At 40.8% G+C, this 19,163-nt stretch overlaps 1 protein-coding gene across 1 annotated transcript; it reads left to right on the forward strand.

Annotated features, from left to right (window-relative positions):
* The first annotated feature begins 7,202 nt into the window (after positions 1-7,202).
* Positions 7,203-16,792, forward strand: LOC116297680 (uncharacterized). Its single transcript, XM_089027558.1, has 7 exons — positions 7,203-7,234; positions 7,353-7,432; positions 7,749-7,841; positions 7,952-8,140; positions 8,617-8,842; positions 9,495-9,796; positions 15,378-16,792. Exons 1-7 carry the CDS (start codon positions 7,203-7,205, stop codon positions 16,298-16,300), a joined length of 1,845 nt encoding a protein of 614 aa, XP_088883684.1. The 3' UTR covers positions 16,301-16,792.
* The last annotated feature ends 2,371 nt before the right edge of the window (positions 16,793-19,163 follow it).

Genomic DNA, 19,163 nt, shown 5'->3' on the forward strand with positions numbered 1-19,163 from the left:
TTTGTTTCAGTTGATGAATGGAGAGATAATGCCGTAATTTTGATATCACTCCAATATTTCGTGAAATTTTTGAGCAAACATAAGAAATATGGTATCTCCATGATATGCAGTCATCAATTATGACTCCTAAATATTTTATGTGGTCTTTTCTTTGTAAAGAATTGCTTGAACCATCTCTGTTTTGAAATTTCAGATCAATTACCGCGTCTTTCTTTTTACTTGATTTCACGATCATGAAATTTGTTTTTGTATAATTAATTGATAGTTTATTTGCGTCACACCATGTCTTAACTTTTTGGAGCTCAGAGTTCATTAGTTTTTCAAGTTCCCTTAAGTCATAGTGCGAGGCAAAGACATTCGTGTCATCAGCAAATATTCTAAATTTCAGAGTATCAGAGCAGTTTGGCAAATCATTAATATATAATAAAAACAAGAGAGGTCCAAGAGAGCTACCCTGAGGAATTCCACAATTCATCGTTTGTTTTGAGGATACGTTGTTACCAAAAGCAACATATTGTTGCCTATTTGTTAAATAACTGGTAAACCAATTTAGCGCAATACCTCTGACTCCATATAGTTCTAACTTTTCTACTAGAATTTTGTGATTAACAGTATCAAAGGCCTTTGAAAAATCTAAAAATGCACCACAAGTATACATTTTATTGTCTATTGCTTTCCTCAGGTTGTCCGCTATTTCAGTAATGGCTAGTGAAGTTGAGTGGCCTTTTCGAAATCCAAACTGAAACTCGAATAAAAAATTGTGTTTTTCAATGTAATTGATCAACTGTTTGTAGACGAGCTTTTCGAAAATTTGAGTAAAAGCTGATAAAGTTGAAATTGGGCGATAATTAGCTGGATCCATGGCATCTCCTCCTTTGGCGACAGGTGTTACCTTAGAAATTTTAAGAACATCGGGAACAATACCTTGAAGCAGGGATTGATTAAATATTATTGTTAATGCTTCACTAAGGTGGTTGCTCGATATTCTTATGCACTTTTGCGGAACACCAATGCATGATTTGTTCAATTTCAGGTTTAGAATTTCATCGTGTACCTCATTTGAAAGTATCCCACGAAACATGAAGCTACTTGGATTCGATGTTTTTATGTATTGGCTTGGATTGACATCAACCTCCGGTATTTTCCCAGCAAGATCTTGGCCAACATTTATAAAAAATGAATTTAACTGATGACAAATGCTAGCTTTATCAGTATGACATTTATTGTTATGAATGATCTTTTCGATACTTGTTACTGACGATGCTTTTTTCCTTTCGATAATCATACCAATGAGCTTCCATGTAGTTTTTAAGTTTTCTTTGTTTAAATCAAACTGTGCTCTAAAGTAATTTGTTTTAGCAGCTTCTTTGATTTTATTTAATCTATTGTTATACGTTTTATAATACTTAATTTTTTCCGGGTCATTACTTAAGAAGTGTGTTTTAAAGAGCTTTTGTTTTTTCTTAATTGAGTTAAGTACAGCAGCGGTAATCCATGGTCTTTTCAATTGTCTTCTTTTTTGCTTAGTTACCTTCCGTATTGGAGCGTGACAATCAGATATCTTCTGAAGCGTTTCAACAAGTCTATTCATACTTTCGTTAACATCATTTGTAATAAGGCTTTTAAAGTCAACATTTTTTATGTCTTTCAAGAAAGCATCATTATCAAAGTTCGAATAATCTCTATAATACTTATTTTCGCCTGTCACAGGGAGCCTGTTTGATACTGTACAAAATACCGGAAGGTGATCGGTAATATCAGCTAAACAAATTCCTGCTTTCAATATTTTATGAGGTACATTCGTATAAATGTGATCTATTAAAGTTGAGGTATGATCCGTGATTCTTGTTGCTTTAGTAATAAGAGGAAAAAATCCAAGGTTCAACAACATATCAAGAAACTCGGATGTTTGATTATCGACATTATATTTCAAGAAGTTGATATTTATATCTCCTAAAATAAATACCTCATACCCCTTATTGTTAAATTTTTCCAATTGGTCCTTCATAGTTTCACTAAAAAGCTCACGGTCACCAGAGGGATGCCTATAGACACAACCAATCATAATGTTTTTTTCTTTCTTACGCATAATTTCAATCCAGCATGACTCGACGTCAATTGTTGATAATTCAAGGTCTTTTCTTCGGACAAATTCCAATTGATTAGACAAATAAAGGCCAACACCTCCAGCCGAAGTTTTGGAATTTGTATTCAAGAATTCGTATCCTGGTATGCTAATATTTAGCCGACTATTTTCGTTAAGTTTCGTTTCAGAAATAGCTATAACATCTGGAACCTCTTTTGTTATAGAAAGAATATCATGCAGCATAGATATATTTTTAGATAGACTGCGTATATTGCAATGTATCATGGAGAATCCATTCTTCCTGCTGGTCTCAGTGAAAAAATTTCCCATTTGTTTAATGGTATAATATTTAGATTCGATATTACTCCCATAATCCTGAAATCCTGGATCTTTATCTGGGCTTTCAATTACATCTTGGAAGAGATCTTTTGAGTCTAGCAAAGTGGCAGAGGAATGATAAATCCATGCCCCAGTTGCTTTAAGAAACTCTTCTAAGCCTAAACCGTAGAAAGGCAATTCAGAAAGAAAGTTATCCGCCGTTGGCATTAAGTGATCTTAAATTAAATTAAACCTGTTATATAAACCTTTAAGCACATAATAAAGAAAGAATATTAACAGTTATAGTACCTTATACTCTTACTTGACTCGATATTGGAATTTTAATAAAAGTTCACAGCATATGTACGGTGCCCATCGGCGTTCAAGCTTAGAACGTGTAGATATGTCAACAATTTTCCACTTAAATATTTCAACTTTTTTTTTTTATTTGTCACAAACTTTGATTTACATGAACATTTTTTTTTATCTTGGAGCATCTTCAATGCATGTTCAAAACTGGGGCCATCTAAAAAAAATATGCATTCTCTTTCATCTAGCTTTCATACCAAATGGAAATATAGAACTATAAAAGACCCTGTTCAAAAAGATATTTTGGATGCGAGGCAGGACAATATACAAAAAAAGATTAGTGCACTTAATCTTTTCGACTGAATTTGCGTCATTTTTATTTCTTGTAGCTTTGAATACGAGATATGTTTTGAAAGGGGTTTATTTTTTTAGTTGTGATGCATGCATTCTGACAAATCTGAGATTATGTCGACAATTTTCTATGTTAATACCTTGGCTTTTTTTTGTTTTGTTTTGTTTTGTTTTGTTTTGTTTTGTTTGTTTTTTTTGTTTTTTGTTTTTGTTTTTTTTTTATCTTGGAGCATCTTCGATGCATGTCCAAAAAACACATACTTTTGTGTCCTCTTTCATCTAGCTTTTATACCAAATGGAAATATCGAAAACCCTTTTCAAAAAGATATCTAGGATGCCATACTAACAGGAAAATAGAACAGAAATTTTCCACTTAATCGTTCGATGGAATGTTTTTACTATGTCTTTTCTCGTTAGCTTTGTATACTAGATAATTCAGAAAATGGTTTATTTTTTAACCGTTGTGATGCAGTTCTAGCAAGGCCGGGCGGAAAGTTTAGATCTAGCTATTTCCAAGAAAGGAGGTTGTCGGAGCGAAAAGAGATAAAAACGTTGAAATGAATGGTGTTTCTACTTATTGTTATCGTCAAAAACACGGAGGCTAGTGTTGAGATATGCAGTGCTGTATATATATGTAGTCAAGCCTTTTTACTAAACCACATCGGTTATTTTTAAATAAATGTATAGGTATTTGAATTAAGAATTGGGAAATAATCCTAGAGGGTCAATCTGGACCAAATTATGGTGGTGTAAATAAATGAATTTCCAATTTTGAATTAACTGACAAAAATATGTAAATCTTGGATAACATTGAAATGTAATTTGATAGATAGTAAAATTCAAGGCTAATCTCTATTTTTATCCTGTAGTACGTCCATGTAAACTATAAATCTGCCATCATTAACTTATTAGTTTAGTTCGTGTACGCCTGGTATATATCCGTGCATTTCCGTTCATTACCACTTTTACTGAGCTGCATCGAAAGCTATCATTTTAAGATTGTTTAAGTAAGAATTGTTAACAAGCCTATACCTAAAACAGGAGTTTACAAGAGAGTTCGATCATTTACTGGGAGAATTTAAAGTGCAAACTTCATCCACATAACCAGTCACTAATCAACAATCGTTTTTGAGTTGTTTCCTGGTGCATTTTAGATATGAGTTTGCCTTATTTTCAGCATTTGAGTGCTTGCCTTTGCCTGTTGTTGATGTTTCTCTCTTTGAACAGGAAACCGTCCCCGTCCCCGTCCCCGTCCCCGTCCCCGTCCCCGTCCCCGTCCCCGTCCCCGTCCCCGTCCCCGTCCCCGTCCCCGTCCCCGTCCCCGTCCCCGTCCCCGTCCCCGTCCCCGTCCCCGTCCCCGTCCCCGTCCCCGTCCCCGTCCCCGTCCCCGTCCCCGTCCCGTCCCCGTCCCCGTCCCCGTCCCCGTCCCCGTCCCCGTCCCCGTCCCCGTCCCCGTCCCCGTCCCCGTCCCGTCCCCGTCCCCGTCCCCGTCCCCGTCCCCGTCCCCGTCCCCGTCCCCGTCCCCGTCCCCGTCCCCGTCCCCGTCCCCGTCCCCGTCCCCGTCCCCGTCCCCGTCCCCGTCCCCGTCCCCGTCCCCGTCCCCGTCCCCGTCCCCGTCCCCGTCCCCGTCCCCGTCCCCGTCCCCGTCCCCGTCCCCGTCCCCGTCCCCGTCCCCGTCCCCGTCCCCGTCCCCGTCCCCGTCCCCGTCCCCGTCCCCGTCCCCGTCCCCGTCCCCGTCCCCGTCCCCGTCCCCGTCCCCGTCCCCGTCCCCGTCCCCGTCCCCGTCCCCGTCCCCGTCCCCGTCCCCGTCCCCGTCCCCGTCCCCGTCCCCGTCCCCGTCCCCGTCCCCGTCCCCGTCCCCGTCCCCGTCCCCGTCCCCGTCCCCGTCCCCGTCGCCGTCGCCGTCCCCGTCCTGTCCTGTCCTTGTCCTTGTCCTTGTCCTGGTCCTTGTCCTTGTCCTTGTCCTTGTCCTTGTCCTTGTCCTTGTCCTTGTCCTTGTCCTTGTCCTTGTCCTTGTCCTTGTCCTTGTCCTTGTCCTTGTCCTTGTCCTTGTCCTTGTCCTTGTCCTTGTCCTTGTAGTTTTCATCGTAGTCTTCATTTTTAGTCATCTTACTTTTTTATTCTCTTACTATTCAAAAAGTAAGGTGAATTTTAAATTCAGCAAAGCAATCTGTTTATGCGGTTTGAATCAAAAAGTTATCGAGTTCCGCTGTCCCTATAACGATTATCCTTTAAAATCAATTAGGGGATCAAAAACAACAAGCTCTTTAAGGAAACCAAATTTAAGGCCTCATTTTAAGAACCATTCATTCTTTCGAAAGCCTTTTTCTCACTATTTCCTCTTCCACTTAGTTTCATCCTCAAGGGGATATTCCACTCATTATAGTCTAAACCAAGTAAATACACCTTGTAGCATGAACCCATTGAAAAAATAGAATCGAATTTTACTCTCAGGGGAATTGAAATTTAATGGTTTTACCTCCAAAATGAGCTGCTTAAAAAAAACTTTGGGAATTACCGTAAGGGTCTATATAAAGTCAGTATATGTAAGATCCGTGTATCTATTCACGGTCAGCGGTATACCACTGTATGCATATCATTATAAGTTTTCATTCTGGGCATCGTTCAGATTGTGTTGGAGAATTTACCACGAGGTATGTAGAGAATTAGCGTTTAATTTCGTTATGTTTGTAGCGAATGTATTGTAAAGTGATTGTAAATGTTTCAAAACCGTAGATGAGCTGTTATTGAAGTGTATATGAATCGCAGATGAATGTAGAGAAGTATTATTGTAAACGAGAATTGGAGTATTACAAGTAAACAACCAAGTTTGAGTTCATCACGAGTGTCCGTGTTTCTCGCATAAAGCAGTACGATGCCACAATATACATACAATATTTAGACCCTAACAACCGTTAAATACCCAAGTTGCGAGTTCTCTGTTGCTCAGGGTTAGCGTAGACTTTGTGCAGAATATTCATGAGTTCCAGTGAAGGTCCGTGGAATTTCAAAGTGTTTTGTATTGTTGAAGTTGTGACTTCTTTATTTTACCATTCACATTTTATTTAAACGACTGATACTAGGCTTAACCCTGAGTAAATGAGTCTGTAATCGAACAACACAAGAGATGTTTTACGAATTTGAAAAATATCATATATAAAATTGAAAAAAAAAATGTTTTAATTTTCGTTAATTTTTGTCGGTTCTTCTAGCTTCCAGCAGAGTTTCAGCAGTGCATACGACAGTTTGCATTCATCCACCTACTACATATCGTGCGGGTTCTTGGGGTGGTCCAGGTGCGTTCAATACAGGTATGAAAAAAAAAGACAAAAAAAACCATCCCTGATGGACAAACAATGTAAATGAACCATACCACCGACATCTTTACCTTGGATGTAATGGATTTTTCAATTTCAGACCACGTGTTGTGAACATTCCGTAGAGTATCATTTCTTTAGCGGTTGCGCATTAGAAGACAATGTGTCTTTGTCAATGTGTCAAAATTGGTCTCAAAGGGGAAACTAATACTCCCAAGAAAAATAAAGAGGTCTGCTATCATCCTGGTGTACGTCTGGTAGTATTTTGCGCTTTAAATTAAATAAAAGCAAAATGGAAAAGCAAAATGGAAAAAAGAGAGCTATATTTTCTGCCTTTTGTGAATTTCTAGGCAATATTATATTACACATTACAGAACAACTTGTACTGGCATGTACTACAGAAAACAGTACCAATGCTGTAAGGGATGGAGTCAAGTGGGAGATCAGTGTACCAAAGGTAAATAACCTAATGCTAGGGTAGTCACTAGAATATCCTACAGAAAACAATACCAATGCTGTAAGGGATGGAGTCAAGTGGGAGATCAGTGTACCAAAGGTAAATAACCTAATGCTAGGGTAGTCACTAGAATATCCTACAGAAAACAGTACCATTGCTGTAAAGGATGGAGTCAAGTGGAAGATCAGTGTACCAAAGGTAAATAACCTAATGCTAGGGTAGTCACTAGAATATCCTACAGAAAACAATACCAATGCTGTAAGGGATGGAGTCAAGTGGGAGATCAGTGTACCAAAGGTAAATAACCTAATGCTAGGGTAGTCACTAGAATATCCTACAGAAAACAATACCATTGCTGTAAAGGATGGAGTCAAGTGGAAGATCAGTGTACCAAAGGTAAATAACCTAATGCTAGGGTAGTCACTAGAATATCCTACAGAAAACAATACCATTGCTGTAAAGGATGGAGTCAAGTGGGAGATCAGTGTACCAAAGGTAAATAACCTAATGTTAGGATAGTCACTACAATATCCTACAGAAAACAGTACCAATGCTGTAAGGGATGGAGTCAAGTGGGAGATCAGTGTACCAAAGGTAAATAACCTAATGCTAGGGTAGTCACTAGAATATCCTACAGTAAACAATACCAATGCTGTAAGGGATGGAGTTAAGTGGGAGATCAGTGTACCAAAGGTATATACCTAATGTTAGGGTAGCCACTAGAATATCCTAGAGAAAAAATACCAATGCTGTAAGGGATAGGGTCAAATAAGAGATCGATCAGTGTACTAATTTTACTGTAGAAAACAATGGATCGTCCCTTTGTGGTTCCCTCAATGGACTTGCATGCTTGCTCATCCAAGAAATAAAAAAATCCTTTAAATCATTATAAATTTGTTTCTGTTTCCAGCTATTTGTACTGAGCCATGTGTGAACGGCACGTGTACCAAACCAGATAATTGCACGTGTAATCCAGGTTACTATGGAAACCAGTGTGATAGAGGTATGATGTCACATGAATCGTATCTGTGTCAAATTATGAGGTGTGTTTTGGCATAACCGTAGCTTTTCAAAACTAAGTTGGACAACTTATTTTTCTTGATGCTCTTTCAGACTGTCCTTCACATAAATGGGGACCACACTGTAGACATGACTGCCTCTTCCAAAACAATGCAACGTGCTCTTCTCACACTGGTATCTGTACGTGTACCCCAGGGTGGGAGGGACAGTACTGCAACAAGACATGTGACTATGGTTACTACGGTAGCAAATGTCAAAACAACTGTACTTGTCAGAATGGAGGTACGTGACCCTGTTGATGGTAACTGCACATGCGCAGCTGGATATCAAGGAGAGAGGTAAGCAAGAAACAATTTTTTTAAACCCCTAAAACAACGTTTGGGCTGATCTAAGTCAAGGTACGGCTAACTCACAGATTGAACCCTGAAACAGACAAACTCTGGGCTGATCTAAGTCCGGGCACGACTAACTCACAGATTGAATCCTGAAACAACCTCTGGACTGATCTAAGTCAGGGCATGGCTAACTCACAGATTGAACCCTGAAACAACCTCTGGACTGATCTAAGTCAGGGCATGGCTAACTCACAGATTTAATTGGAATTTAGCGTGTTAGGTTTTGTGGAGGGAGCAAAACCGGAGAACCCAGAGAGAACCCCTTGAATCAATGAGGTACCCAACAAACTCTTCTCACATGTGATGCAGAGTCCAGGAATTGAATCCAGTCATGCACTTCACTGTTTTCTTATCTTATTACAGTTGTCAATTCCATTGTGAAGAAGGAACATATGGTTTCCGTTGTGCGAGCAACTGCTCATGTCAAAACAAAGGCGTGTGTTCAAACATCGATGGATCTTGTGTTTGTACCCCTGGGTATACCGGCAAGATTTGCGAGTGCACTATTAAAAATGGCCTTGCTGGGTGTAAGACGTGTGACTGTGGCAACTGGGGTATCTGTGATCCTTTCAGTGGATGTTGTGTGTAAGTATTTCATGCTTTGAATTTAAACTTCAGAGCACGCAGATTATATATGACTGTAAAGGAAACCCATAGTAAAGACGTGTAAGCGGACGTGACTTGACGGGATGTGACAATGAAGACATGTTGTGACCGTGACGGTGCCGTATACTATCATATTTATTGGATGATAGGGCAATGATTTCTCGAGCCGTGATTGGTTGAGCACAAGGCTCTTTATCGCCTTAGCGTTTAATCTTTCACATTTCAGATCAAGTGTAATCCATTGAGTATCATTTCTTAACTGTCGTGATGAATATGAATATGGATATCAGTGGCGGATCCAGGGGAGGGGTGCAGGGAGTGCGCACCCTTCCCTGGTTCGACTTTGTGCCCCTACTTCGAAGATAACCAATACAAAATAATGTTTTTTCTCTTTGATTCTAAGGGGTGCACCCTTCCCTGGGTTAACTAAGTGCGCTGCACTCCTCCCTCAACAAATTCTTGGATCCGCCCCCTGTATAGATATAAACAAATCAAAAAGTATTATTCCCTAGAAAATGACACGTGATCTGAGTGGAATCAAATTACTTCCAATCGAGCAACGAAGTTCCATTAAAACCCAAATAGGGAATGCTATTACCTTGGCATTCACTCTTTTTTGATCTTTTTATGTGTAGATGCAAATCTGGAAGTATTGGTCGAGTTTGTCGTCGTTCCCAGTGCCCAAACGGCACGTACGTCCCAGGGTGCAACGGGAACTGTAAATGTAACAACAGGGCAACATGTTACCATGGCAACGGGTCATGTGACTGCCTACCGGGATGGACTGGCGATAATTGCACCAACACGTGTCCATCCGGTTACTATGGTAACAGCTGTCAATCAAAGTGTCAGATATGTAAAAACGGAACGTCATGTGAGCCAATCACTGGAGAATGTTCTTGTGTAGGGGAGTGGCAAGGGAAAGTCTGTGTCACCAGTAAGTATCCATCAAATACATTTAACTTTATTATTATTATTTAACTTTAAATTGCATGAGAATGCACATCAATTTGGATAGAACTTAAACAAAGAACCTTATTCGAATTCCGTTTGCAAGAGAATGACATGGGCTTAAATGGGAAAGCATTAAGCCTAATTGGATATGGCCAATTGGGCTATTTAGCATGTTCAGTTATGTGTAGGGAGGAAAACTGGAGAACTCGGAGAACCCGGAGAAAACCCCTAGAATCATAGGAAAGACCAAACAAACTCTACTCACTTGTGATGCCGAGATACAAATAAACTAAAGTGATAACAACAAACCTTCAAAGCTACATCGCTTTCAGGCATCCTTATCGGGAGTGAAAGTAAAGACAGAGCAAATGTTTATGCATGTAGATGAATGCTAATGAAACAAAACACCAAGAAAAACCTCTCTTTCCTCTCATTGTACACTAAACATTACTGTGGTGTATTTTCTAAATAATAATCAACTACACTAAACCATGTGCTTTGATGCTCGTCTCTTTATTACACACATGCGCACTCGCACGCTTGCAAACCTAACAGGGGTGGGGTGGGTAAATCCACCAACACTACATCTCTCCCTTTTTTTAAAACATGAGTTCACACATGGTTGAGCAAAACAACAATAAACTAAGATGCCCAAAGTCTTTAACTGTCATAACATTTAAACATCATAAGCTTTAGCAAGCTCACAGTCAGACAAAAGTTATAGGCCCAACATAGCCCAGTACATAGTCATCAAACCTTGCAGGTAGCATCCTTGCACGAGTAGGTCGAGTAGCTTGAAGGTTAGGATTGCAGGGTTGACCCGGATGGTCAACCTGGCTGGCTTGGGTAGGTGACATTCCTACTGCTGTGGTCGCCTTGAAAGTTCCTCCAGGAGGTTGATCATCAAAGCAGGGGTCAATCTCATCAAGCTCTGAGGTTGTGGTCCTGGGTTCAGGCACATTTTCTCTGCTGCCGTAGAATTTCTTTAAATGGGTGACATTCCTGTGATACTGAGATCTTCCATCACCAATGAGAACACTGTTTCCTTGCTTCTGAATCACTGTGAATGGTGATGGTTTGAATGGTGTAGATAGCTTGTTCTGTCTCTCCTGTTTGACCAGCACTTGATCACCCTCCTGGATCTGACTGTCTTGTGCTCTCCTCTTGGCGTCTGCGTACTGTTTCCCCTTCTCTTTCCATTCACTGTCTCTATCTCTCACCTCATAGTCCCAACTGGTTTCAGTCAGTTGGGGTAGTTTTGTGCGAATGTTCCGCCCATATAGAAGCTGTGAAGGGCTTATTCCTGTTGTGCTGTGTGGTGTGCTACGGTGCATTATCAGAAACTTGTTCATCTCTCCTCTCCAGTCCCTTCGTTCCACTTGAGCAATGCGTAACCTCTTCAGGATACTGCGATTCTGACGCTCAACTTCTCCATTGGCCTGGGGCCAGAGAGGAGTGGTTCTCCTATGTTCAATGCCATTCTCACGCAAATACTCCTCGAACTGCTCACTTACAAACTGTGTTCCATTGTCTGTTCTTAATGACAGTGGTAGGCCATGAGTAACAAATGCTTGGTCCAGGAGTGATATGATCTTCTCGGAAGTTATGGATTTGGTGAAATCTATCTCAAAGAATCTACTGTAGTAATCCACCACGACAAACAGGTAGTCACCAGAGGGTAATGGACCCAACAGGTCAGCAGCTAAGTGCTCCCATGGAGCAGAGGGCAACTCAGTGCGGGTCATGGGCTCGGGTTTGTGAGGTTGGCTAACCAACTGACACCCATAACATTCTTTGCAGTGCTTTTCAACTTCCTTGTCTAGTCCCGGCCACCAGACTTTAGACCTGAGTCGTTGCTTCATGGCTACAATACCTGGGTGGCCTTCATGGGCTAGCTCTAGTACTTGACATCGGAGTTCTTTGGGCACTACAATCCTTGCTCCTCTCAACACAAGTTGACCAACCGCTCCTAACTCATTCCGCACTGGCAGGTACTCTTTAAATTTGATGTCATCCCATCTTCCATTAAGCAGACACTCCCTGATGCACATCAACTCTGGATCATGTTCTGACACTCTTTCCATCTCGCGTGTGGTCAAGGCACATGGGGTCGCCTCCCGAGCTACAAACCTAATATAATGTTCGGTGGTATCATCTGAGCCAGTAACTGATGATGGGGACAGAAGTCGTGACAGTGAATCAGCGATGTTGCTTGGGCCAGGGATGTACTTAACAGTGTATGTGTAGGGCTGCAGTCTTAGGAGCCATCTCTCAATCCTTGCACAGGTCTTTGACTTTGGTGTAAAAATACACTCTAGTGGCTTGTGGTCTGTCCACAGTTCAAAATCAGCACCAAAGATGTAGGCATGGAACCTCTCGCATGACCAGACTATGGCCAAGGCCTCTTTCTCCGTCTGTGAATATCTCTTCTCAGTGTCACTTAAACTGCGGCTGGCATAACTAATTACTCTGAGTTCTCCTGCTTGTTCCTGTACCAGAACAGCTCCCAATCCGACCGGACTGGCATCTGCAATCACTTTGGTGGGTGCACTTTGGTCAAAGTATCCCAGGGTCTCTGCATTGGTGAGTCTCCTCTTCAACTCCTTGAATGCTCTACTCTGCTCTGGACCCCATTGAAATGGCTCTTGTGCCTTTGTAAGCTTTCTCAAGGGTGCAGAGATGGTAGCTAGGTCTGGGATGAACCGTGCAGTGAAGTTCACCAGTCCTAGGAAACTCCGTACTTCTGCGGCATTTGTAGGCTCTCTAGCCTCAGCAACTGCTCTCACCTTTTCATCTGCTGGTCCAATTCCTCTTTCTGACAATACATGACCCAGGAATTCTATCTTTGGCATTTTGAATTGACACTTGGCACGGTTGAATGTTAATCCCCTTTCTGCTAGCACCTTAACTACCTCTGCGACTCTTCTATCATGCTCCTCTTCTGTTGATGCATGCACAATGACATCATCAATAATATTCTGAGCACCATCACATCCTTGCAGGACTTGCTGGAGAACTCTCTGATACATTTCCGGGGCACAGCTGATCCCAAACATGAGGCGTTTGTAGCGGTATAGGCCTTGGTGGGTTGAGAATGTAGTAATATCCCTCGATTGTGGAGCTAACTCAATTTGATGGTAGGCTGACTTAAGATCCAATTTACTAAACACTTTGCTTTGTGTCATGTCTTGGATGACTTCATCAATGGTAGGTATAGGGTACCTCTCGCGCTTCACAGCCATGTTTGCCTGCCGCATATCAACACAGAGTCTGATATCCCCTGTGGATTTTGTAACAACTACTACTGGGGATACCCAGGAACTTGGACCCTCAACCCTCTCTATGATATCAAGTTCCACTAGCTCATCAAGCTTTTGGCTCAGTTTATCCCGCAGGTGGTAGGGTACTCGACGCATTTTTTGGGCCACTGGTGTGACCTCTGGGTCTATGGGGATCTTTAGTTGGAAATCCTTCAACTTTCCAATACCTTCACAACAATTTGGATGTTTATCCAGAATACTAGACTGTCCCTGGGACCCATCTAAAGACATGTTAAGGGCATTGATTTCTGGTCCCAGCTTTAACACTCCAAGCAATATTGCGGTATCCCGACCAAGGAGTGCTGGACCCTCTCCTTCAATCACAATGAAGTCAACACCACTTGCAAGTCTTTCCCCGATGGACACTTGGGCTGTAAACTTCCCAGCAACTGTCAAAGGTTCTTTACTCCCATATGGAAAGAGGTTCTGTGGACTACGGGTGGAGGTACATTGAATCTTGCTATCTTTCAGGTGTTCCCACAACTTCCTGTCAACAACATTACAACTAGCACCAGAGTCAATGATCATTTCAATTGGTATTCCTCCCACTTGAACCATTACTCGACCATTAACTGTACCATCGGAGCTACCATGAATACTAAATGCATATTTATCTTTACCTGGTCCTTGGTCATCATCATCATATTCAACTTGCCTTACATGTTGTCTCCCACCTTTGTTTCGCTCACTTGGCTGGGTCCTACACACTCTCTCGAAATGTCCAGTTCCTTGGCACTTCCTGCACTGCTTACCAATAGCTGGGCATTTAGGGTCTTTGGACCTGTGTCCTTCACGTCCACACGAGAAGCAGGTGATCTGACCCTTTCTTCCATCTCTCCTTTGGTCCCGCTGTACATAGTTTGTCTCAACAGTCACCTTATTGACTTCCTCTGATTTCCCTTCTATAGCACGGGCTTGCCTCTCTGACTGTTCCATAGCTCGAGCAATCTCTTTTAACTGTGCGAGGGTCAATCCTCGGCCCTTTTGAAGTAGCTTCAAACGAAGATTGTGCGATGAGCACTTGCTAATGACTTGATCCCTTATTTGCTCGTCCACTGCTGTATTTTCTCCGAATTCGCAGGTTTGGGCCTTCTGTCGCAGTCTGGTGATAAACTGATCCACAGTTTCATTAGGAAGTTGACTCATTTCGCGAAAACAAAGTCTCTCGTACGGCACGTTTGCCTGAGGTTTGAAGTAATTATTCAATGCTCTAGTCGCTAGAGTATAAACACTCGCTTCATCATTCGTTTCCTCCATCAAGGTGAAATAAATATCCTGTACATTCATTCCAGCAGTGTGTAGAAGTAGTGCTTTCTTCTGTTCCGGGTCAGCGACTCCCTTGCCCGTAGCAAACAGCTCAAATGCACGTAGCCATCTTTGCCATCGGGCATCAAGACCAGCCGAGTCCGTGCAATCAAATGGCTCCAAGCCACCTAATTCAGATAAAAATCTGGCCATGTTGTCTTAAAACGATCAATCTATATCTAAGATTATCTTTGTGGTGATCCTCGTCGCCAAATGTGGTGTATTTTCTAAATAATAATCAACTACACTAAACCATGTGCTTTGATGCTCGTCTCTTTATTACACACATGCGCACTCGCACGCTTGCAAACCTAACAGGGGTGGGGTGGGTAAATCCACCAACACTACAATTACCATTTACACCGCCTTGATGATGGATGTCGAATACACCAGTTTCGAGTTTCAAATTACCGTTGCGTTCCTTGATTACAAATTCATTTCGTATCAAAGATTGAGGTAGACATTTTGAGAACAAAAGATTCCATAAATGATCAGAACCAATTAAATAACACAATAGACTCATTTACACAGGGCTAGCCTCGTATCAGTGTCTAAATATTCGCAAATACCAACAGCAAAGTAGAGTAGAGGACCACAGGTTTGTTAGAAAAATTGGTGACCAATGAGATTGATTTTGTCAGGGTTTGACTGACGTCACTTCCGTCCGTACCTACTTACGTCCGTGTACACTATTACGTGTTTTATCCTCTTGAAGATAAAATCATTATTATAAAGAATGCACAACTTCAACAATACAAACACTTTGAAATTCAACGGACGTTTTTAGCTTGACTGGAAAACGTGAATATTCTGCACAAAATCGAGGCTAACCCTGTGTCAATGAGCCTGTAATTAAGAAACACGGCGGTAATTAATTTGGAACTCGAAAATGGTCTATTTGTTTATAACATCAACATTAACTATTTACTTCTTTATCAGGATTCAACTCAACTAAATCTCAACAGATCAAGTCCCATCCATTCGTAAACACTCCACTAATTCTAGGCATCTTTGGTGGTTTTCTTCTTCTTTTTTTGATCTCTGTTGCGCTTGGCTGCTATGTCTACCGGAGGCAAAAGCCAGTCTACAAAGTACACTCCACTAAGGTGATTTTTACTTCATCGAACCAGCCGCAAGATGTCATTGGTCGTGATAATCCTTTAAGAATTCACGAAGAGAAAATAGATTTGGACGAAAATGCTTTTTCAGTCCCTCTCAGAAATTCTAGTGAGAATTTCTGTGCCTTGTCAAGAGAAAGCTGGCAAAATGGCGTTAATCACGCGACTAATTTCGATAATGTGGATGATGTTAATCAAGTTCATGAAGTGGAAAACTCACAGGCTAACGATGACGTCCAGAACAGTGATGACGTTTTTGATGATAGTGACGTCATTGATGATAGTGACGTCATTGATGTTAGTGACGTCGTTGATGAGGATGACGTCATTGATGGCGATGACGTGCCATATGTCATGGATGGTGTTGATGGCATGGATGGTGTTGCTGGCGTGGATTGTGTTGTCATGGGTACTCACTCCGTGAACAAGCGCTGTCCCACAACTGCACTGGATCAACATATTTACGAGCCTGTATTCCTCAAAGGGCAGCAAACTCAGTCGACCAGAGGCAGCCCAGTAACCGTCACGTATGACAATCCTTGCTTCGATATTCTCGAAGATGAGTCCGAGTGTCTGTACGATACAGTTAATGGCGCCCTTGAGGACACAAAGACGTCTTCCTGCGAAAGTGAAAGCCTTCGTAGCTGGAAGGATATGTACGAGAATGTTGCTGGAGATTTTGGTGAGCTCACTGGCCAAGATGATAAGTTAGATGACGACACTAGTGACAACACAGAAGCCTAAAGTGAAAAAAAACCATATCACTATCAAGTGAACATGGTACTTTTTTTTATTTTATTCAATTTGTTTAATATATCTTTCTCCAAGAGATTTGGGCGCCATGTTTAGGGACACAGTGGCTGTAATTATAAATACGCCTACTCGATCCATATTTGTAGTTCAAAAGCCAACAATAATACAAGGTCAAAGTAGTGAAATTAACATTTCTAACATTGGTGATAATTATATGCAACGGCTAATTTTAGAAGTAATCCAGTCCCTGTCAGAAATGCCAATCCCTTTTCTTGCTTCAATGGACGACAAAACAGGTCGCCCATTGCAAGCTCGTAATTAACGTCGCGGCTGGCTGAAGAACAATAAATTACGTCAGTCATGGGAGGGGGTTCCCCTGAGCTCACCACATTTTCCATGACATTTCAGATTCAATTTTTTAAATTTCTTTCGGTGTTGGTACCTTGTTTCTACAACTTGTAAGTTTCTACAGTAGAATCGACTCTTAAGAACGAAATATTGATCTTTTTTCATAGAAAGTTCGAGAACTCAAGAAAATAAATATTACACCTTTTGCTGTTCATTAACAGAAAATGTACATTCATTTGTGCCAGTAGTTGTATCAATAACGTGTAATGTACTTTCATCAACACCACAAGTAACATCATTAGCGCGGATCAACTTTCAATAACGATAATTGAATATGCGTGTACATTCATAGGCATCAATGGACAATCAATAGCGCGTTTGTACATTCATATGCGCGGAATGTATTTTCTTGTGCGCGAAATTCAACTTCAATAACACCAAATGACAGACAATTGCATTTATAGACAATCATTTACCCAAAAGTGAAAATTCATTAGTGCTATTAGCATAATCATTGGCAATCTATAACGCGCTTGGACAATCATGAGGGTCAACGTTATATTCTATAGCGTGGTTCGACAAACATTTGCATGATTCGAATAAACAATAAGAGATAAAACAATCATTAGCGTTTTTGTTTTTTTTAATCACTTTAATACATATAAGAAACTCAGGAAACTGCCTCCATAATAGCGGCTGCGTAGGAGAATAGCAATTAGCTCACTTAAAGCAGCAATTAAAGCCGACATCAGCCGTTCAGAGATCCAACAACATACGAACTACACCTTTTGCCGTTCATTAACAGAAAATGTACATTCATTTGTGCCAATAGTTGTATCAATAACGTGTAATGTACTTTCATCAACACCACAAGTAACATCATTAGCGCGGATCAACTTTCAGTAAAGACAATTGAATATGCGTGTACATTCATGGGCATCAATGGACAATCAATAGCGCGTTTGTACATTCATATGCGCGGATTGTATTTTCTTGTGCGCGAAATTCAACTTTAACTAACACCAAATGACAAACAATTGCATTTATGGACAATCATTTACCCAAAAGTGAAAATTCATTAGTGCTATTAGCATAATCATTGACAATCTATAACGCGTTTGGATAATCATGAGGGTCAACGTTATATTCTATAGCGTGGTTCGACAAACATTTGCATGATTCGAATAAACAATAAGAGAAATAAAACAATCATTAGCGGTTTTTTTTTTGTTTTTTTTTAATCACTTTAATACATATACTGTAAAAAACTCAGGAAACTGCCTCCATAATAGCGGCTGGGTAGGAGAATAGCAATTAGCTCACTTAAAGCAGCAATCAAAGCCGACCTCAGCCGTCCAGAGATCCAACAACATACGAACGATCGGGCTGAGGCAAGACGACAAGGGATTGCTTTAGGTCTCTACAGAAAGCAGTTGCTAATGGAAGGGTTCCAGAGAAATGTGGCAACCATCACTATCGCTAAATGTGATCAGTGGTTCAGATATATGCAAACGTATTTGCCACGATGTATAAATGGCGAAGAAATTGAAGGTTAAAATTTTTTTTTTTTTTTTAAATTGCTAATGATTGTTTTATTTCTCTTATTGTTCATTCGAATCATGCAAATGTTTGTCGAACCACGCTATGGAATATAACGTTGACCCTCATGATTGTCCAAGCGCGTTATAGATTGCCAATGATTATGCTAATAGCACTAATGAATTTTCACTTTTGGGTAAATGATTGTCTATAAATGCAATTGTCTGTCATTTGGTGTTATTGAAGTTGAATTTCGCGCACAAGAAAATACAATCCGCGCATATGAATGTACAAACGCGCTATTGATTGTCCATTGATGCCTATGAATGTACACGTATATTCAATTGTCGTTATTGAAAGTTGATCCGCGCTAATGATGTTACTTGTGGTGTTGATGAAAGTACATTACACGTTATTGATACAACTATTGGCACAAATGAATGTACATTTTCTGTTAATGAACGGCAAAAGGTGTATGTTGACATTAAAGAACAAAGTTTAACCTTTCATTCTCACGGTTTTTAATACAATAACGTCAAAGTTAATAACTTCTATATGTTATGCCAAATACTTCCCACCCAGCGGGCGGTGCTCTCTTATTTATCCAAATTCTAGGGGTCGACTGATCAGGATAAGCGGGTTGTCGAAAATATTAGCCGTGTGAACTTTTTAGGGGTTCCGACTCAAAAGTAGCCTGCTACTGCTACTCTTCATCAGGCGATGGTGTAGACTGGGATATATCGTTCTTGTTCAATAAACAACAACAACAAAAAAACAACAACAAGACAAAAACACTAAAAAAAGCAAAATATGAAATCGAGTGAAATATACTTTGAAACATTCGAATGTCAACAAGCATGAGGACACAGGGAGCCCAATCTCAGGAAAGCGCAACTAGAATCCACAACGTCTAACAAATTTTCGTCTTCATCAACTGTTTGTTGACATCAGCCCTGTTCTTAAACTG

Source organism: Actinia tenebrosa, unplaced genomic scaffold, assembly GCF_029948245.1.
Source record: "Actinia tenebrosa isolate PJP-AT-01 unplaced genomic scaffold, QUT_ActTen_1.0 PGA_scaffold11__36_contigs__length_13525064, whole genome shotgun sequence".
Lineage (NCBI taxonomy): Eukaryota > Metazoa > Cnidaria > Anthozoa > Actiniaria > Actiniidae > Actinia > Actinia tenebrosa.